Below are 23,104 nucleotides of genomic sequence, written 5' to 3' on the forward strand. Positions count from 1 at the left end.
TCGGTGATCCGGACGACTCGGTACGCAGCGATGGGATCGGTGTATTGTACGGACCGCTGTTACTGAGGGGAGAAGATGGACGAGATGAAAGTGACGGTCAGACCGGGAACAAGGCGGGAGAAAGGGCTGTCGCGCGAGCCAGAACGGACTGAGGTAATATAGTGGTCAGAAACAGCAAAAAGATTTTACGTCATAATGGCTATTTTGACCACAATGGATAACGTGAGCTTTTTTATCGAAGCGGACAATTTATCGGAAACCTTTAACAATTCCACCAACCTGACCGGTCAGTACTCCCTGACCACTGTGATCGGACTGGCGGGACTGGTCAGCTTCCTCATCTTGTTTACGATAGTCGGGAACGTCTTGGTGGTGATCGCCGTCCTGACCAGTCGGGCGCTCCAACCCGCCCAGAACCTGTTCCTGGTGTCCCTGGCCACGGCGGACATCCTGGTGGCCACCCTGATCATGCCCTTCTCGCTGGCGAACGAGCTGATGGGGTACTGGTTCTTCGGTCAGGCGTGGTGCGACATCTATTTGGCGCTGGACGTCTTGTTTTGCACGTCGTCCATCGTCCACTTGTGCGCCATCAGCCTGGACAGGTACTGGTCGGTCACCCAAGCGGTGGAGTACAACCTGAAGCGCACGCCGAGCCGGGTCAAGGCCATGATCGTGGTGGTGTGGCTGATCTCCGCCGTCATATCCTTCCCGCCGCTCATCTCCATGGACCGGGACAGCGGGGGCGGTCAGCAGGAGCCGCAGTGCATAATCAATGACCACACGTGGTACATCCTGTACTCCAGTATCGGCTCCTTCTTCGCCCCGTGCGTCATCATGATCCTGGTGTACGTCCGGATTTACCAGGTGGCCAAGACGCGCACCAGGACCATGTCCGAGAAGCGTACCGAGCCGGAGGACACGCCCCGCCTGGAGAACAGCCTGAACCGGGACCACTCGGGTCGGGAGAACGGTCACTGCGCTTCGCCGCCCCAAGCGGGCAAACCGAAACCCGTCGAGGACGAGCTGGACGGCGATCTGGAGGACAGCAGCTCGTCCGACGACAAGGCCAAACGCTCGAGGCGCGAATCGACCGCCGGACGCCGGGAGCGCAGGTCCGGCCGCAAGGGCAGCGCCAGCTCCAAGCACTCGAGTCACAAGTCCCGCGCCAGCAGCAAGTCTCTGGACCTGTTCTCGTCACGCCGGAAGAGGAGGCGCAGCACCGTGTCCAGGAAGAAGATCTCCCAGGCGCGGGAGAAGCGCTTCACCTTCGTCCTGGCCGTCGTCATGGGCGTCTTCGTGGTCTGCTGGTTCCCCTTCTTCTTCAGCTACAGCCTGTACGGGATCTGCCGGGAACCCTGCGCCGTGCCCGAACCGCTCTTCAAGTTCTTCTTCTGGATCGGGTACTGCAACAGCTCCCTCAATCCGGTCATCTACACCATATTCAACCAGGACTTCCGCAGAGCCTTCCAGAAGATCCTCTGCAAATCCTTGAGGAGATCGTTCTAGAGGGACGCCAGAGAACGTGGAACGTCTTTGTTACGTACATATACAGTATATACATACACGTGTACAGAACCGTTTAATTCCGCATCTTTGGAAGCCGGGGTGAGAGCGCAGGGTCGGGCATTATTCGGCACCCCCGGAGTCGAAGGGTTAAGGGCTTTGCTCAAGGGACCAACATTACCTGCATGGCAGAAAAGCATTCAAACCCACAGCCTCCCGAGCTTCTACGCCTTGACAATCGTTTGACTCCCTCCCCGCTCGTCGTTTTTCCGCCGCTCGCTCCGGGATCCGGACGGCAGCCGCGTCCCGCCAGGATTTACAGTAGCGAGACGCTCCGAATCCGCCCCCCTCCTTCCGAAATCAGGCCACACTGTGCCGCGTTTGTGGAAACAGGCTCGTCTTAATCAGAGCTGGAGGCAGCGCTGGGTCGCAGAGTGGCTCGTTCATGATGGATCTGCGCGTATGGTTTCGGTCTCCGGGACCACAGGGCTGCGTGGCGTTTCGATTACAGGGACGGAAATGGAACAGGAACGATGAGATTCCACACTGTCGCTTCCCGGGAAACAAAACAGACGTCGTTAGGACACGTGGACGGTTTCGCCAACCACCCTCAGACAGGACGAGGCCCGGCAGGGCGCCAAAAAAACCACCGCTGACGCTCTATATATCGGGAAGTTAACCTCACGTACGTTTGCGTTGTTCGTTTCTGATTGTCGGCATTTATAAAACACGTTTACGTTCATGGTTTCCTGAACAGCCGATGCCAGTCTGTGCCACGCTTGTCGTTTTAATATTGTATAACCACGGCGCTGTATATAAAACTGTATAGCATCTATAACAAAAGGGCAAAGCCATTATATTTCACCCTCATTGATTTTTAAACGCCTCAGCTTTCCTACGCCGTGGGTTCCTGTCTCATTGTGATATTTCTGAAACGATCAAGCGGTCACAACAAGCACATTTAAAGAATGAATAACATTTATTAAATAAAATAACGACACTTCTTGATGAGATAAACATGGTAACTGTGGCTTTGTGTCTCGCTACAGACGTACGCTAAACAACGTACAAAATAAACAAATTCTCACACTGAATCTCAACACTGCTACATACACCGATCAGCCATAACATTAAAACCACCTCCCTGTTTCTACACTCACTGTCCATTTTTATCAGCTCCACTTACCATATAGAAGCACTTTGTAGTTCTACAATTACTGACTGTAGTCCATCTGTTTCTCTGCATGCTTTGTTAGCCCCCTTTCATGCTGTTCTTCAATGGTCAGGACCCCCACAGAGCAGGTATTATTTAGGTGGTGGATCATTCTCCGCATCAGACACAGCAGCGCTGCTGGAGTTTTTAAACACCTCACTGTCACTGCTGGACTGAGAAAAGTCCACCAACCAAAAACATCCAGCCAACAGCGCCCCGTGGGCAGCGTCCTGTGACCACTGATGAAGGTCTAGAAGATGACCGACTCAAACAGCAGCAATAGATCAGCGATCGTCTCTGACTTTACATCTACAAGGTGGACCGACTAGGTAGGAGTGTCTAATAGAGTGGACAGTGAGTGGACACGGTGTTTAAAAACTCCAGCAGCGCTGCTGTGTCTGATCCGCTCATACCAGCACAACACACACTAACACACTACCACCATGTCAGTGTCACTGCAGTGCTGAGAATCATCCACCACCTAAATAATACCTGCTCTGTGGTGGTCCTGTGGGGGTCCTAACAAAGCATGGACTACAGTCAGTAATTGTAGAACTACAAAGTGCTTCTATATGGTAAGTGGAGCTGATAAAATGGACAGTGAGTGTAGAAACAAGGAGGTGGTGTTATTGGCTGGTCTGAGGGTTGGAGGGCTGTATGACTGATTCCTCATAACTCCTGCAGTTACGCCCTCTGCTGGATGATTGATGGGTGATAATGGAGATCAGTGCGTGATCTCTATATGAACCTGGCTGGTGCAGGTGAAAAGAAGCGGTTGGCTTCTTTTGGAACTGGATACGACTATATTGGGAAAGACTGGTGTGGGGGATTACACTAAAATAGTTTTTGTACAGGCAGGTGTGGACGGTGCCCCTTTTGCCCTCCTAAATATGAATCCATTTCTGTTACTAGTGTCATGTTGACCGAGTTCTAAATTGAGCTTGACCAGACCAGACACTGGGCATTGTAGGGCCCCCGGGCGACACCCGGCCCTTTGTCTGTCCCCAACAGGCCCGCATGAGGTCAGTGGTGATTAGGAATCGAAATGCATCAAACGTAAAAATGTCGTCGTATTGTTCACATGAACATACAGCTGATGAACACATTGAGCTGTGTGTGTGTGAGTGTGTGTGTGTGTGTGTGTGTGTGTTAGCTGTTCGCCCTCAAAAATATCGGCACATAATAAAAAACAGAAAGATTAATACTGAATGTAGCGCATTTAACAAGATATCACACTAGATTAACCCCAACAGAGTGGATTTCTCTCCTGAACAAGACAAAAGGACTGAAAACAGCGAGTGAGGTGATTAGACTACAAGCAAAGTAGCAACAGCACTCTGTAAATGAAGAGTTAATTTAATATTAATAATTTAATATTGGTCCTTACTGCAAAAACATGCACATTTTTGATCAAATAGTGACATTTTTATGTTTTTATTCTGCCTGCCTCACATTTTCATTATCTGATTGTTACATCGACTCTTAACAGTAAAGGCTTATTAAACTGTACAACTTACTGCTTTTTATAAAGTTAACATTTATATTGAGCTCATTTAAGTTCAATTCCATTTACATTTGAACACAGGTCTTAATACACTGCTGTTCCACCCAAGCATCATTATATATATACAGTATATATACTGTATATATATATATTTAAACCACCTCCTTGTTTCTACACTCACTGTCCATTTTATCAGCTTCACTTACCATATAGAAGCACTTTGTAGTTCTACAATTACTGACTGTAGTCCATCTGTTTCTCTGCATGATTTGTTAGCCCCCAATCACAGGACCCCCACAGAGCAGGTATTATTTAGGTGGTGGATGATTCTCAGCACTGCAGTGACACTGACATGGTGGTGGTGTGTTAGTGTGTGTTGTGCTGGTATGAGTGGATCAGACACAGCAGCGCTGCTGGAGTTTTTAAACACCGTGTCCACTCACTGTCCACTCTATTAGACACTCCTACCTAGTCGGTCCACCTTGTAGATGTAAAGTCAGAGACGATCGCTCATCTATTGCTGCTGTTTGAGTCGGTCGTCTTCTAGACCTTCATCAGTGGTCACAGGATGCTGCCCACGAGGCGCTGTTGGCTGGATGTTTTTGGTTGGTGGACGATTCTCAGTCCAGCAGTGACAGTGCGGTTTTTAAAAACTCCAGCAGCGCTGCTGTGTCTGATCCACTCATACCAGCACAACACACACTAACACACCAGCACCATGTCAGTGTCACTGCAGTGCTGAGAATCATCCACCACCTAAATAATACCTGCTCTGTGGTGGTCCTGTGGGGGTCCTGGCCATTGAAGAACAGCATGAAAGGGGGCTAACAAAGCATGTAGAGAAACAAATGGAGTACAGTCAGTAATTGTAGAGCTACAAAATGCTTCTATATGGTAAGTGGAGCTGATAAAAATGGACAGTGATTGTAGAAGGGGGCGCCCAGCTGAGACTCGGACTGAATAATCCTGTTATCTCTGTGTTACTCTGGTACTTTAACACATGAAGCAACAGCACAAAAGCCTCAATAATAATAATAATAATAATAATAATAATAATAATAATAATAATAATAATTAATAATAATTAATAAAGTTTTCACACGTGAGAATAAATCAGTGCAGAAACGCATCTAATTAAAACTAAAAGTCTCTCAGCTTTTAGATACTAATCTAGAAGCTCTTGACGTTCCTCTCTTAATGGAGAGCGTTCAGATACTAAGCAGAAAAATTCATCAGCTGAGAGGATCCAGGATTTCTGCCAGAGTCGTTATTGGGTCTGTCTGAAAACCTGTCTCTCTCTCTCTACACAGACACATTACATCATCCTACACTCCCGAGAAGAGGGCATGTCTAAATTCTTAGATACAGCGGTACCTTGTAACTCGACGTCCCCTAAAAGCGTGTGAATATGATCTGAATCTGCATCAGTGTGGAATAAGCGTCAGATCCAGGGTTACAGCTCCACATGTATCTGTGTTTATCTGGATTCTCCTCCCTGTTTCACTTTTAAACTTGTGTTACAGCTCCAGCTTCAATTACGACCTCTGCTGGCTGATTGATGGCACCTGCACAGAGATGAGAAAAGAGTGCTCTCAGGGTGTGTCTCTCCGTACACAACGCTGAGCTGCACTGCACTCGTCAAAGTGTAGGTGATGAGATGCATACGGCTGCTGCCCACGTGTCGGAGGAGGCGTGGGTTAGCTTCGTTCTCCTCAATCAGAGCGGGGATCGGCATTGGTGGAGAGGAAGCGTGATGCAATCGGGCAATTGAACGCACTAAAGTCGGGAGAAAATGCATAAACACAAATATATTAACTGTTTGTAATTGTATTTCAGTGTGTTTATATTATATTTGTGTTATTTTCAGTGTTTAAGTGTCAAAAACAACCCCATTATTTTTCATGAGACTAAAATATCTGCAGCTCCACGGGACCATGGACGCATTAACAGGTTCCCCAAACATCCTTATGGGGAAAAATACCTCGAAACTCAACGTCTTTAAAACTCGATGCCGCTACCAGAACCGACTGACGTCCAGTTTCAAGGTACCGCTGTATAATCTGAACTGGTAGTGGAAGCTCGTGGTGGGTAGGGGGCCCTCCCTTTATGCACACTGAGGCCCCTGGTCTCAAGTGCCAAGTTATATTTGATATAAGGAGAAAGGTCGAGTACAGTGTCAATTACTGCGGTTCACAAATAATCGACTAATTACATAATCTTATTTCCTTCATGATTATTCATCTTCAGTATCTGCTTCATTATGATCAGTACAGTGGCAGTGCCAGCACACTGAAGGGCATCACACACACACACACACACACACACACACACACACACACACACACACTCAGCACTTTCATTTATATAGCTCCTTTCCCGTGCTGAAAGATGCTTTACAAGCAAATAACATTCACTTATTTATTTATTCATTCATTAATCGTCTGTTTTACCGCCCTTTTAACCTGGTCAGGGTCGCGGTGGGTAGATTCACTTTTTCAAAATCTGTAGAGAGCACTCAAGTGCCTTTAGAGACGCTCACCATCCAAACGAATGAAGCCTAAAAGGATCTGCTTTGACGAATGGGATAAATGACCTCAATCCAGATGTGCAAAGCTTGTAGAGAATGTGGAGGCGCATCCAGGCAGCCGTACAGCTACAAGTGCTTTTGAAAAAGCTTCTATAAAGAACTATATGAGGATCTAAAGACTTTTCTAAATAAGAGAACTGCTGCAGTTACGCCCTCTGCTGGCTGGTCGATGGCCCTGCACCTAGACGGGGGCTAGTGGAGATCAATGCGTGACTCTCCTTGCGCGATACGGATCACTGAGTGTGTTAGTTTTTTATATATATGTATCCCCTTTTTCACCCTTTTGAGTGCAGTGCAGCTCAGCGTTGTGTACGGAGAGACACACCCTGAGAGCACTCTTTTCTCATCTCCATGCAGGCGCCATCAATCAGCCAGCAGAGGTCGTAATTGCACCAGTCATGAGAGAGAGACCCCATCCGGCTTAGTCCCGCCCATATCTGACCAACAGGCCAATCGTTGTTCATGTGGTTGCTCAGCTTTAGATGGCAGGCAGAGCTGAGATTCGATACAATGTATTCCAGATCCAGCTCTGGTGTTCTAGTGTGTGTTTTTACCGTTGTGCCACCTGAGCGGCCTGAACAGTGTGTTAGTTATGACCCTCCTCTGTTAGCAGCAGAGGTCAAATTCAGACTCTATTCTTCCAAAAAAAAGAAGCAAAAACGAGAATTTAAATCAAATCCACGACTCAGTAAAGTGAGAAATGTTCAGAATTCGCTGCATATCTGAATCTGTGGATCAGAAGTAGCTGCTAAGATGTTCAGCATGATAATTTATGTAGAAAGATTCGAACCAACCACCCACACGCTGTAATAAAGGGCAAACAAGTACTCATGCAGATAAGCAGATTGCTGGAATAACGGCGTGGTATTTTTACCCGTCAGTGGGCCCGCGGGGGGCGGCCGTAGGTGTGGGAGCGCGGTGACTCGGACCGAGGCCGCCGCCTTCCATAATGCGTCCCGCTTACTCACTCAATCTGCCGTCAGATAAACAAAACAGAACATCAGAGCCTCGATTCTACATAAATCAGCAGCTTTTACCCAAAATCAATAAAACACTCCTGACCAAAGCGCTGCCGCTGGGTGAGAAATTCTACATTTATTACCACGTTTATTCATTTTTTACCCAGCAATTTATTCTCATCAGAGCTGCCAGAACGGTTATTATAGGGCAGAAATGCACTGATTCATCCGCAACAGCTTTTTACAAGATATGTTTTATATAAATAAAACTAAAATATAAATAAATAAAGGTAAATGTAATAATAAAATATATAATAAATATAAATACTTATAATAACTATAAATAAATATTATAATAAAAAATAAAATAAATATGAATAAATATACATAAATATAATAATAAAATATATTACAAATATAAATACATATAATAACTAAATATAATATAATATAATAATAAAAAAATATATAATTAAAAAATAAAAATATAATAAATATAATAAAATATGAATTAAATTAATATAAATACATAAATAAAATAATAAAATGTATAATAAATATAAATACATATAATAACTAAATATAAATACATTTAATAGCTTTAAATTAATATAATATTAAAAAAATATAATAAAATATAATAGCTATAAATAAATATAATAATTAAAAATATAATATAAATAAATATAATAATAAAAAATAAAATAAAAATAAATAAAATTAAAAATATAATAAATAAAAATACATATAATAACTAAATATAATTAAATATAATAAAATATAATAGCTATATATAATTATAATAATAAAAATATAATAAAACATAATAGCTATAAATAAATATAATAATTAAAAATATTATATAAATAAATAAATATAATAAGACAAAAATAACAAATATAAATAAATAAAATAAAAATATAATAAATATAATAAAAAATATAATAAATATACATAAATATAATAATAAAAATATAAATAAGAGTCTGTTTGTTTAAGATTTTTATATCTTATTTTTGCATTAAATTTTATTTATTTATTTTTTTTATTTACTTGCTATACATGGACTCAGCTCTGCTACCAGCCGGCCAGGTGCCCACGGGCAGACATCGGGTCGTGAGCCGACAAAAAAAAAAAAAAAATTAAATTAATTCATTTTAACCGGCACATAAAAAATTTGAACTTGTACACAAGCGCCCCCTTGTGGAGGCTTTATGTTACACCTTATAAACCACAGTGGGACCAGATTGCCACCATTTTTGTTAATTAAATACATTTCGTTTTGTGTTTCATTTTAATTTCGTTCCTCATAACTGCTGCAGTTACGACCTCTGCTGGCTGGTCGAGGCGCTGCACAGAGACGGGAATAATGGAGAGCAGTGCGTGACTCCCAGGTCAGTGTGTGAACCTGAAGAAGCGATCAGCTACGCACACGTGTCGGAGGGGGTGTTAGTCACAGCCCTCATCGCTCAGGGTCTGCAGCAGTGGAGGTGAGATATATTAGGGGAATTGAATATGACTAGATTGCAGAGGCTTTGTGCAGGGGTTTGGTCACATGGTGACCTGAAGACCTCCTGAGGTTCACCGCTCACAGAACAAAACCCGCTGTGACGACTCTCCCGCTCGTACCCGCGTCCTCCTTGGTTCAGCACTGGGACCGATCGTCTTTGTTCCTGCACTGATGCAGCAAGAGCAGATAACAAAAATCCTGCACGACGATGTTCTAAACTCACTGACTCATTCATTTGTCCAAATCAGCAATAATTCTGCCGTCCAAAGCACTTTCACTAGAGTTAATTCTCTCTACAACTTCAAAGTACAGTACACACACACACACACACACACACGCACACACACACACACGTGTTCTCGAATATAAAATTCACTAGCAAACACTTTGAGAGGTGCTGCTGCAGTATACTCATTATTAGCATATATTATATAACATAAGTTGTTCATCCATTCATTGTCTTTTATCACCGTGTTATCCTGGTCAGGGTCGCGGTGGGTCTTATTTATTGGGTGAATTGCAGGAAACACCCCGGACAGGTCGCCAGAACATTACAGGGCACACACACACACAAACACACACACACACACACTTGACCTGACTGCATGTGTTTGGACTGTGGGAGGAAACCGGAGCTCCCGGAGGAAACCCACACGGACATGGGGAGAACATGCAAACACCATACAGGAACAACCCGGACCGCTCCAACTGGGAATCAAACCCAGGACCTTCCTGCCGTGAGGTGACAGTGCTACCCACCAAGTCACCGTGTCACCTACAATCATATATTATATAATATCATTCATTCATTCATTGTCTGTTTTAGCACCGTGTTATCCTGGTCAGGGTCGCGGTGGGTCTGATTTATTGGGCAAAAGGTGGGAAACACCCCGGACAGGTCGCCAGATCATTACAGGCCAAACACACACTTGACCTGACTGCACGTCTTTGGACTGTTGGAGGAAACTCACACAGACACAGGGAGAAAAATTAAGCACTAGGTGTTCTCTAGTAGCCCCGGGACCCACTGCGATACTGGTTAGAAAGAAGAGACCAGTGAGGATGAAGGAACACATGATGGGAATTTTCTCCCGGAGCTGTTACGAGGCCTCGGGGAAAGCGCAGACGCCAGATAACATCCTCGTATGACGCGGTGCCGCACGATTCTGCGCTGGTGAGTCCCGGCGCTGAGTAATGAGGAGGAGAAATGACCAGAGGGAGAGGAAGGGTGTCAGTTCGCGTGTCTGGTGTGTTAATGAAGAGACGACGGAGAGGTCTGACTGGGTTTCTGAAAAAAAATCACACACGTTTATAAGCGATTTCTCTTATAAAAGATCCAGTGCATCTTTTCACAATATAATGAACAGTAGATGGTGAAAGACTGCATAACTTAGGATCTTGCACTGAGAACTCAAAGTTCTCACAAAGTTTGGAACACAGTGGGTAGAAGGTCCTGGGTTCGATTCCCCTCTGGAAGCTTTGGTTTCCTCCCACAGTACAAAGACGTGCAATCAGGATAACTGGAGATACCGAATTCCCCCCTAGGTGTGTGTGTGTGTGTGTGTGTGTGTGTGTGTGTGTGTGTGTGTGTTTGTGGCGACCTGTCCAGGGTGTATTCTGCCTTTCATCCAATGACTCAGACCCACCGTGACCCTGACCAGGATAAATCGGTGGTAAAACAGACAAAGAATGAATGAATGAATGATTCCCTCACCTGTTACAAACTCACCTGCTCATTATGGAACTTTTTAATCTTATTTTGCTTCGTCCCAAATATTTTGTTTATGCTTTTTCTCCCTTTTAAGAGCGGCCAATTGCCCCGATTGCGTCATGCTTCCTCTCCACCAATGCCAATCCCCGCTCTGATTGAGGAGAACGAAGCTAACCCACGCCCCCTCCGACACGTGTGCAGTAGCAGCCGTATGCATCTAATCACCTACACTTTGACGAGTGTGGTGCAGCTCAGCGCTGTGTACGGAGAGACACACCCTGACAGCACTCTTTTCTCATCTCCGTGCAGGCGCCATCAATCAGCCAGCAGAGGTCGTAATTGCACCAGTCATGGGAGAGAGACCCCATCCGGCTTAGTCCCACCCATATCTGAACAACAGGCCAATCGTTGTCCATGTGGCCGCTCAGCCCAGCCGGCAGGTGTATTCGAGATCCCAGCTCTGGTGTTCCAGCGTGTGTTTTACCGCTGCGCCACCTGAACGGCCCTCCCTGTTTCACTTTTAAACTTGTGTTACAGCTCCAGCTTCTGAGAAATGGTGAGAATCAGAATCAGCTTCTCCCAGAGTCTAAAACGCTTCTGGTTGAAAATAAAGCTTAACGTGGTTTAATGTAGTAAAAGAAGGAGACAGGAGCACTAAACTTCTCTTCATTATTACTGCTCATAAGTTCCTCCACTAATCACATTCCTCACTCGCTGTTTTACTACAATAAGTCACGCTAAGTTTTGTTCGTCTCATATCAAACAGTTCGTCTCATTGGAAGAGCTTTGAAAAGGTCAGCGGCAAACTGAGTCAAGGTAGACCACCTTGTATTGGAAAAAAACAATTCCAGGAGCCCCTTGACAGGGGTTATAACATTACTCTCAGGCTTTTATCGAGGATGACGGAAAGTATTGCGTTCTCGCTCATGATTGGGTTGATGTAGTGGGATAATTTTGGGTGAACTGGTGGTAGGAGCTTTCTCACCAGGGTTCGTTTGTGGCGGGATCCAGAACATCAACCAAATCAGAATCGTTCGTAGCTCGGCATCTGTTGACCTTTGTACGAATTGAATACATGTCCATATAGCTTATTGATTTTCCAGGGACCAACCCCCTCCCCCCCCCTCCCCTCCCCTCCCCCCCTCAGGCTTCCTGAGGCCCCCTGGTGGTTGTTTAATTGTCTGACAGCGGCTGCATTTTCATTCGTCTGTTCAGGTTTTCGTCACTTGTCCAAAAACTTTGCGACTAAGCAGGTACACCAGAAGAGTGGACACGTCAATCATTTATAATAACAGTATTTATGGTGCTAATCGATCGCTCGCTACAGATACAGAGCACAAAAACCAGCCTGAAATGTGCTGAACTGCAGTAAAGCTGCTTATTATAACAATAATGCCAGTAAAAAGCACTAAGTGACCACTGAATAATCAGCAGTCGGTCAGTGATTTTTAAAGACCACATGCGTGACCAGCGGGTCAGACACGTTGTTTTATATTTCTAATGGATCAGGGACAATCGTCTGACCTTGTTGCACTATCGATCGATTAAGAAAAAGAAAATACGACAGTTTCATTTTTCTCTGGTTTTATCTGCTGGGATTAGGATGGAACACATGTAACACACACACACACACACACACACACACACACACACTCACACACACACACACACACACACACACACACACAGTGGAGGAGAGGACGCTAAAAATACAGTCCCAGTATTATTTACTAAACCAGGACCCTAAAATCTGAATTATTTTTATTCTCTATAACATAAAACTGCTTTTTAAATTTGACACATTAAATAAATAATTAAACAAAAATCATCACAATTGTACTTAACTAGTTTTACTTTTAAAACAATTTCCAAAAAAATAATACAATAATAATTCAGTGATGTGATTGTGTTGTGATGAGTAATTCCCTCTCTCTGACTCAGTGTGTGTGTGTGTGTGTGTGTGTGTGTGTGGGATGGGGGGGTCTGTCAATCAAATTTAAAAGATAAAATAATAAACAATAAACAAAAGATAAAATATCCGCAAACCGCAGGTACATAATAATAATAATTATAATAATAATAATAACAATAACAACAAGAATAATAATAATAATAATGATAATAATAATAATAATATTAATAATAATAAAACATTATAATAACAATAATAATAACAACAATATAATAAAAATATACTACTAATAATAACAATAATAATAATAATAATAATAACAACAACAATAATAATAATAATAATAAATATAATAATAATAACAATAATAATAATAATAATAATAAATATAATAATATTAATAATAACAATAATTAATAATAATAATAATTATTATAATAATAATGATAATAATAATAATAATAATAATAAAAATAATAACAATAATCATTATATTAAAAAATATATAATAATAATAAAATAACAATAATAATAATAAACAATTATAATAACAATAATAACAATAATTAATTGCATGTGAGACAGAATGCTGCCCAAGCAGGTAAATCACAGTTTTGTCCTACAGGGAGTCGGTGTTCTCCTACAGGGAGTCGGTGTTCTCCGATAATAGGGTCTGCTTCACCTCTGTAAATCCAATTTTGTAATTCTATTTGAACGCGAGGTGCTAACACGAACATGAACACAATCATGATTGCACTAGTTCGGGATTCGGCTCCTTTATTCTCGGCGCCCCCGTCGGAGCGGTCCTGTTCATCCTGGTGATGATTGATCATGATGATACTGAACATTCCTCATGACTTGAATCTCATCAGCAGCTCCATTATTCTAACATGCAGCTGAATTACAGCATCATCAGCAGCTGCTGCTCAGCATCCAGCACCGTTTCATCTGTTTCCACCCACCGTGGGAGTGAAATGCATCTTAACTACAAAGGGAAACAGAACGGAATGATTATTAATGCGGTAAAGGAAAGAGACGAAGAGAAAATAAAGAATTATCCTGGTTATTATGAGTTTAGTGATTATGAAAAAAAAATTAAGCTACGTTGAACATGAAGGGATTCTTTCAGAGAGAGTAAAAAGGGAAATATATTTTTCATTAAATAAAATCATTAAATGTAAATGAATAAAAAATAAATAAATAATTTTGCTACTTAATCTCAATATGAAATAACTGAAGAAAGATCCTGTCCGATTTTATATGAAACACTAGTAGTTCTCCCCCAGCAGGGAGTCGTTTTCCTCCAACAGGGAGTTGGTTTTGTTCTACAGGGAGTCATTTTTCTCCAACAAAGAGTCGTTTTCCCCCAACAAGAAGTCGTTTCCCCTAAGTTGGTTTTCTTCTACAGTACAGGGAGTTGGCTTTGTCCAACAAGGAGTCGTTTTCCTCCAACAAGGAGTCGTTTTCCTCCAACAAGGAGTCAGTTTTCTTCTACAGGGAGTTGATTTCCTCCAACAAGGAGTCGTTCTCCTCCAACAAGGAGTCGTTTTCCTTTAACAGGGAGTCGTTTTTTTTCTTACTGGGAGTCATTTTTCTTCAACAGGGAGTTGGTTTCCTCCAACAGGGAGTTGGCTTTTTCCAACAAGAAGTCGTTTTCCTCCAACAGAGAGTCGTTTTTCTTCTACAAACTCTTTGTTGGAAGAGAACGACTCCTCATTGAAGAAACCAACTCTTTGTTGGAGGAGAATGACTGTTGGAGGAGAGCAACTCCCTGTTGGGGAAAAACGTTTTTGTTTTACAGGGAGTCGTTTTCCCCCAACAAGGAGTCATTCTTCTCCAACAAGGAGTCATTCTCCTCCAACAAAGAGTCAGTTTCTTCAATGAGGAGTCGTTCTCCTCCTACTGGGAGTTGGTTTTGTCTTGCAGGGAGTTGGCTTTGTCCAACAAGGAGTCGTTTTTCTCCAACAGAGAGCTGGTTTTCTTCTACAGAGAGTCGTTTTCCTGCTGAAGAAGTTCATGCTGGTTCTGATAGAAAGGAGTCAGAATACACAGAGCAGCACAGTTTGTTGTGTATGGAGCTGCAGAGTTGCAGACCAGTCAGGGTGCCCATGCTGACCCCTGTCCACCACCGAAAGCACCAACAATGGGCACGTGAGCATCAGAACTGGACCACAGAGCAATGGAAGAAGGTGACCTGGTCTGATGAATCATGGCCGAGTGTGTGTGCGTCGCTTATCTGGGGAACACACGGCACCAGGATGCACTATGGGAAGAAGGCGAGCTGCTGGAGGCAGTGTGATGCTTTGGGCGACGTTCTGCTGGGAGACCTCGGGTCCTGCCATCCATGTGGATGACACGTATCACCTACCTAAGCATCGTTACAGACCATGTTCACCCTCTCATGGAGACGCTTCCCTGATGGCAGGATGATGCTCCCTGCCACAAAGCTAAAATGCTTCAGGAACGGTTTGAGGAGCACAACAACCAGTTTCCAACCGATCCATGGAGGCTTCACCTCACAACTTACAGGAGTTAAAGGATCTGCTGCTGACATCTTGGTGCCAGATACCACAGCACACCTTCAGGGGTCTAGTGGAGGGGGGACCAACACAATATTAGGATAACATAATGTTATGCCTGATCGGTGTATATTTATTGCTAAATTTTTATACGGTCCTGAAATGAACCTTTATGATACAGAACATAAAAACATTAATCTGCAGTTAACTCCAGCAGGTCATGTGACGCCGGTTTAAAGACGCCGGTTTGACCGGCTGTGGCGTCTGCGAGGGAAAGCGCCGAACATCGTAGAGATAAAAATTTACGATGAGAAGCCTCGACTAACCCCGGTGCCTCGTATCTCTCTGTTATTTTCCCTTCAGCATCGTGCAGGAGGGATTTTAAGTTTCAGCGTTCTGCAGCGACGTTGTCGTCGTCATGATGAAGTGGATTTTTATCTCTCAGAGTCTCATGATGGCAGCGGCATGAAAGCAGAAACACAATCGATTCATTCCTCACCACGACCAGGAGGAAGACTGATCGAGACTTTCTGTTCTTTTATTTTCCTGCTAGTACTACAACTAGAGCACATGTAACTCAAAACGCTTTGGCACAAGAAACAAGAAAAGGCCAAACAGCTGCCACAAAGTTAGAAGCATTTGTTTTTTTTTTACAGTTATAATTATTTTGGTGCAGCGGTGAAGTACACTAGCCGACTACTGCTGAGATCTGGGGATCCAGGGTTCGAATCTCAGCGATGCTATCGGCCGGTCGGGCATCCACATGGACATGATTGGCCGAAACAGCCCAGCTATTGGGAGGTACACTTGTCAGTGCGCTCTTAGTGCAGGTCCCAAGCACGACTATAAATAGGAGGGTTGTGTCAGGAAGGGCATCCAATGTAAAAACGGGTATGATGACCATACTCATACTATTTTATACTAAATATACTTTATACTAAAAATATTATATATACAGTGTATCACAAAAGTGAGTACACCCCTCACATTTCTGCAAATATTTTATTATATCTTCACATGGGACAACACTATAGAAATAAAACTTGGATATAACTTAGAGTAGTCAGTGTACAGCTTGTATAGCAGTGTAGATTTACTGTCTTCTGAAAATAACTCAACACACAGCCATTAATGTCTAAATAGCTGCAACATAAGTGAGTACACCCCACAGTGAACATGTCCAAATTGTGCCCAAAGTGTCAATATTTTGTGTGACCACCATTATTATCCAGCACTGCCTTAACCCTCCTGGGCATGGAATTCACCAGAGCTGCACAGGTTGCTACTAGAATCCTCTTCCACTCCTCCATGATGACATCACGGAGCTGGTGGATGTTAGACACCTTGAACTCCTCCACCTTCCACTTGAGGATGTGCCACAGGTGCTCAATTGGGTTTAGTCCATCACCTTTACCTTCAGCTTCCTCAGCAAGGCAGTTGTCATCTTGGAGGTTGTGTTTGGGGTCGTTATCCTGTTGGAAAACTGCCATGAGGCCCAGTTTTCGAAGGGAGGGGATCATGCTCTGTTTCAGAATGTCACAGTACATGTTGGAATTCATGTTTCCCTCAATGAACTGCAGCTCCCCAGTGCCAGCAACACTCATGCAGCCCAAGACCATGATGCTACCACCACCATGCTTGACTGTAGGCAAGATACAGTTGTCTTGGTACTTCTCACCAGGGCGCCGCCACACATGCTGGACACCATCTGAGCCAAACAAGTTTATCTTGGTCTCGTCAGACCACAGGGCATTCCAGTAATCCATGTTCTTGGACTGCTTGTCTTCAGCAAACTGTTTGCTGGCTTTCTTGTGCGTCAGCTTCCTTCTGGGATGACGACCATGCAGACCGAGTTGATGCAGTGTGCGGCGTATGGTCTGAGCACTGACAGGCTGACCTCCCACGTCTTCAACCTCTGCAGCAATGCTGGCAGCACTCATGTGTCTATTTTTTAAAGCCAACCTCTGGATATGACGCCGAACACGTGGACTCGACTTCTTTGGTCGACCCTGGCGAAGCCTGTTCCGAGTGGAACCTGTCCTGGAAAACCGCTGTATGACCTTGGCCACCATGCTGTAGCTCAGTTTCAGGGTGTTAGCAATCTTCTTATAGCCTAGGCCATCTTTGTGGAGAGCAACAATTCTATTTCTTACATCCTCAGAGAGTTCTTTGCCATGAGGTGCCATGTTGAATATCCAGTGGCCAGTATGAGAGAATTGTACCCAAAACACCAAATTTAACAGCCCTGCTCCCCATTTACACCTGGGACCTTGACACATGACACCAGGGAGGGACAACGACACATTTGGGCACAATTTGGACATGTTCACTGTGGGGTGTACTCACTTATGTTGCCAGCTATTTAGACATTAATGGCTGTGTGTTGAGTTATTTTCAGAAGACAGTAAATCTACACTGCTATACAAGCTGTACACTGACTACTCTAAGTTATATCCAAGTTTCATGTCTATAGTGTTGTCCCATGAAAAGATATAATGAAATATTTGCAGAAATGTGAGGGGTGTACTCACTTTTGTGATACACTGTATATATATATATATATATATATATATATATATATATATATATATATATATATATATATATATATATATATATATATATAAAACTTGGGACAACATAAATAAGATAAAAATATTAAACAATATAATAAATACATGCAATATATATACATATACATCCCACAGCAATATATATGTATACTGGGCAAAACGGAACAGCATTAATTTATTTATTTATTAACATATATTTATTATTATTACTATTATTATTAGTAGTACTATTGTTATTATTATTATTATGATTATTGTTTTAGTTATTACTATTATAATTATTATTTATTGTATTCTATTATTGTTATTATTATTATTGTAGTGTTATTATTATTATTAATTATTATTATTATTAATATCATTATTATTATTATTGTATTATTGTTATTGTTATTACTATGATTATTATTATTTTTATAATTTTTTTTATTATTATCATTTTTATTATTCTTGTTATTATTATTACTATTATGAGTGTCATTAGTGTTATTATTATTATTATTGCTATTATTTTTTTTTTTTTTTATTATTATTATAATTGTTATTAATAGTAACCATAAAACCTTTTTAACTCTTAAGTTTTTTTTTACATTTTTCAACTTGAAGCTTTCTGATTTATTTATTTTTTTGGCGGCTCCTAAAAGCTCTCTAATGGAGTCGCAGCCCTGACCCGCCCCTCCGACCGGGTAATTACCCCTCACAGAGCTGAACCGCAGTAATCACTTCCTCTCGTGTCACCGCGGGGTTATGAGTAATGTTCCAAACTCCAAATCTGCACAAGGCTTCAATTAACCTGGGGTCAGGTGTCTGGGTCCGGGAGAGAAGCGGCGATCTGCGGGGGGCGCGGAGTTCCTGCTTAATTACATCTGAGGAGGAGCGGCAGGAGAAAATGAGCCTGTGTGAGACGTGAGAGAGTCGGGATGAAATATCATCTACAGTAATAATAAATCTCATTACAGTGTTCTGAGTGCAGTTTGACGTCAAACAAAGAGGTTTTAAAGCAAAACTCGCTGTATATCAGGTTCTTCTTCAGTTACGATAGGGTTCCGTCCTGATAACACCATCATCATCTGAAAACATCGTAAATTGAGGACAGTAGCCTCGCCGACACAGTCTAAAGTCTCAGAACAGTGATCAGTAATTTGTCAAATTTCTCAATGTTTTAACATTAAACATTTAATATAGAGCGGTACCTTGTAACTCAACGTCCTCTAAACTCGAAGTCTTTGAAACTCGACGCCCTTCATCGAGAAATTTTTACCTTAAACTTGACCTTTGTGCAACAGCCGCTTTAGCTGCATCAGTGTGGAATAAGCGTCAGATCCAGGGTTACAGCTCCACATGTATCTGTGTTTATCTGGATTCTCCTCCCTGTTTCACTTTTAAACTTGTGTTACAGCTCCAGCTTCTGAGAAATGGTGAGAATCAGAATCAGCTTCTCCCAGAGTCTAAAACGCTTCTGGTTGAAAATAAAGCTTAACGTGGTTTAATGTAGTAAAAGAAGGAGACAGGAGCACTAAACTTCTCTTCATTATTACTGCTCATAAGTTCCTCCACTAATCACATTCCTCACTCGCTGTTTTACTACAGTAAGTCACGCTAAGTTTTGTGCATCTCCAGCATTAACCCTAGAACACTAACGTTAAAATTAGTAACACCATCACTAACGTTGGGTATATTTTACCCGGTATAAAATTCCAGATAAAATATAGTTTTCATCAATTTATTTTAAAAGTACAACACTGTATGACAAGTTTTGGAACCCTTCTTTAATTTTACAACATACAACATCACATAAAATAAAAAAAGGTACCATGGATGACCCTATAAAAAAGCAGAAAAACTATTGGAAAATCAGGTAATCCTTAACAGGTAATGCCCTAACAAAAAAAATAATGCTGCTGGGAACTTGGTCTTTGGTCCACCCATTCCTGGGACATGTGAGCCCTGTCTGGTAAAGGCACAGTCTTCCTGCATCAATGATAACTGTGGGAGAGATAGACAAAAAATGGCATTTTTTGAGAAGGGGAAAAATTACCAAATTCTTTTGATTATATGAATTTTCTTGGAAATTACCATTAAGTGATATTTATTCATTGCCATTATACTAATTAAGGATTATATGCAAATTATGGGACAACTCTAACTTACCTTATGCCTTACATGCAGTCAGTACAGGCAGGGTAGTAATGGCGAGGGCACACTGGTCGACGGCAGACGTTACTCACTTGTTAGCATGCCATAGTAAAAATGCCTGTTACAGGATGACAGCTGTGGATGAAATGGGGCAGAGAATGTGGCAGGCCTGAATGTTGTTTCCCTTGAAAAGTGCAAAGAGCGCCTGATTTAAACACACAAACACTAACATCGGGTAAATTCCACCCATAAAATATGTTACTCTCTATCACTAACGTCGGGTGAAAATCACCCGAACGCATGCCTCTTGAAAAAACCATAGATGGGAGGAGGGAATCAACCATACCATTAATGACATCAATGAGTGCCCTGAAGCTACCCAAAGTCCCATGCAACTCAGACAGCAGCAACACAATGAAAATCACATGACAAAAATTGTGTGGGTGAAAATCACCCGGCGTTAGCGTTCTAGGGTTAAGAAGCGTCAGGAAACAATAAAGAAGTAAAAGTGCAGCTTTTATTGTATTTTTATTGATGTTTAACTGTTAGTAATTGTATTTCAGTGTGGTTTTATTATATTTGTGTTATTTTCAGTGTTTAAGTGTCAAAAACAACCTCATTATTTTACATAAGACTAAAATATCTGCAGCTCCACGGGACCATGGACGCATTAACAGGTTCCCCAAACATCCTTATGAAACTCACCACTCCCAGAACCAACTGACGTCCAGTTTCAAGGTACCGCTATATATAAATAAATGTATTAAATAATTCATAATGTGGGGTGGAGACCTCTAAACTCCATCCCTTCCTTAACAGTCTCCTCATCTCTCCCTATACACCACACTGAGTCTCTAAACCGAATCACATCCAACTAAATTTCACTCTTGGGAATTTTCACAGCAGGGATTCGTGGTGTGAATGAGTCTCACTGAGTGTTGGTAGTTAAGGAAAACATGGTCAATAAGAAGCTCTGGACTGTGTCATCACGTTACACAGCGCACCACCCACCGCTCAGATCCAGGGTTCGAATCCCCAGAGCTACAGGAATAATTCCTTCTAATCTCCGAACCCAGGAGAGGAAAAGCAGAACCGCGAGTACAGCTACAATAACATCCTCTTTATCTGAAATAATAAAGCACACACTCTCGCACACACACACACACTCACTCACACACACACACAGCACCTGTTGTGAGAGCTCATATCCACAGATGGAGGAGAACTCTGGTGACTCTCGTGATCAACAGGAGCGTCTGAAAAAAGACAGATTATTTAAAGAAGCTCCTGAATAATAAATCAAGGACGAGCTGTTTACACAGAGTGTGTGTGTGTGTGTGTGTGTGTGTGTGTGTGTGTGTGTGTGTGTGTGTGTGTGTGTGAAAAAGAAAGGCTGGTATCTCTAGTGTGATGAATGAATGATGAAATTCATCTCAAAAGCTTTTAATGAGGTTGAGGTCCAGACTTTGTGCCCAGCCACTGGAGCTCTTTCACACCTCACATTCATTCATTGTCTGTTTTACCACCGCTTTATCCTGGTTAGGGTGAAGGGTAGGAAACATCCCGGACAGGTCGCAGACACACACACACCAGAGATGGGGACTCGAGTCCGAGTCGCACGTAAGTCACACACACAGCAACTTTAGACTTGACTCGGACTCGTAAACAACAAGAGTCGCTAGTGTCAGCATGTGTTAACATTAGTTACGTGTAATAATTATTATTATTATAAATATTCTGCTCTCTAATAATAATAACGCTCTGGCCGTCTTAACCCCCAACACACACAATGTGTAAATGTTCCAGCAGCTTCCGGTGTAGTGATGAAGCGTCGCTCCCTACTCCCTACACAGTCTGAAGTTCACTTCATTTGAACATTCTCGTTACCTTTGGATCGGAATCTCACTTAAAATGGTGGAATACCCTACGTAGTGCACTTCACAGGAACGACCGGGGTGAATGGAACGCTCCTACAGAATCGGCGCTGATGGTTGAAAGACGCTTTCTGAACCAATTAGAGCTTCTGATTGTAATTGTTAGTAAGAAATGCTGTTATCTGCATTTATTCGGTTTGCGTCACACAGATGACGTGGTAATGAAACGCTCGATCGGCTTTCTAACCACTTCCTGTTTTACTTCATGACCGGGAAAAGTTTGGAGGTTTTTAATTATAAGCACGTTTACAAAATAACGGATTCTGTTCCTAATGGGACGCACGCTTATAAATGTAATAGCATCTGGAAGAACAGAAGCTAAGGTAAGCAGCGGTTATGATGGTTTTTGCTGTGTTTGGGATTTTGGCCGCTGTGCCGTGATTTATCGAGCGCTTTTGTTCTGTAATGAAAACAAAACGTATCAGTTGAAGCTTTTAACTGGAACCTTCTTGTTACAGAAATTACATTCATTTACACAATGAGGAGGAAAGTAAAGACACGAAGTAAATCGGCTAAATACACTCGCTAATCTGTTGTTGTTTTTATCTGAACTTACAGATTATTTCTTTATTTCTAAGCTACATTTATAATATATGTTTTGCATAGATTTTATTGACTCCTGACTCGACTCGGACTCTAGACTAAAGACTTGTGACTTGACCCGGACTCTAGTCCAGTATGTGGCAGGTTTAAACAGGGATCAGTATCGCCCACGAAGAGTCACGCACTGATCTCCATTATCCCCCGTCTCTGTGCAGCGCCTCAACCAGCCAGCAGAGGTCATAATAGCAGCAGTTATGAGGAATCCTGCCCACCCAGCAGACTTCAGCCAATCATAGTAGAGCTGAGATTCGAACTTGTGAGCTTAACTGTGTCTTACCGCTGTACCACCCACTGTGTGAGTATTTTAACACACTATATCATCTACACGACCTTTAACTTACATTCATCCTTGCAGGAATAAAGAAGTTGGCATTCACCACCCCCGGGCACCTCATTACTCATGGTTAGTTGGCGTATTCAGTGGTGTCTGTGTTTCTCTG

At 42.4% G+C, this 23,104-nt stretch overlaps 1 protein-coding gene across 1 annotated transcript; it reads left to right on the plus strand.

The window, feature by feature from the left end:
- Window positions 1–213: 213 nt before the first annotated feature.
- On the plus strand, window positions 214–2,506 carry adra2c (adrenoceptor alpha 2C). Its single transcript, XM_062995351.1, has one exon. The coding sequence runs from the start codon at window positions 214–216 to the stop codon at window positions 1,504–1,506; it is 1,293 nt and encodes a 430-aa protein (XP_062851421.1). The 3' UTR covers window positions 1,507–2,506.
- Window positions 2,507–23,104: the final 20,598 nt, after the last annotated feature.

This window comes from Trichomycterus rosablanca, chromosome 5 (genome assembly GCF_030014385.1).
Source record: "Trichomycterus rosablanca isolate fTriRos1 chromosome 5, fTriRos1.hap1, whole genome shotgun sequence".
In the NCBI taxonomy this organism is placed as follows: Eukaryota; Metazoa; Chordata; class Actinopteri; order Siluriformes; family Trichomycteridae; genus Trichomycterus; species Trichomycterus rosablanca.

What these genes read in the sequence shown, in the direction of transcription:
- adra2c (XM_062995351.1), top strand. Translation starts at nt 214, where the DNA reads ATGGATAACGTGAGCTTTTTTATCGAAGCGGACAATTTATCGGAAACC.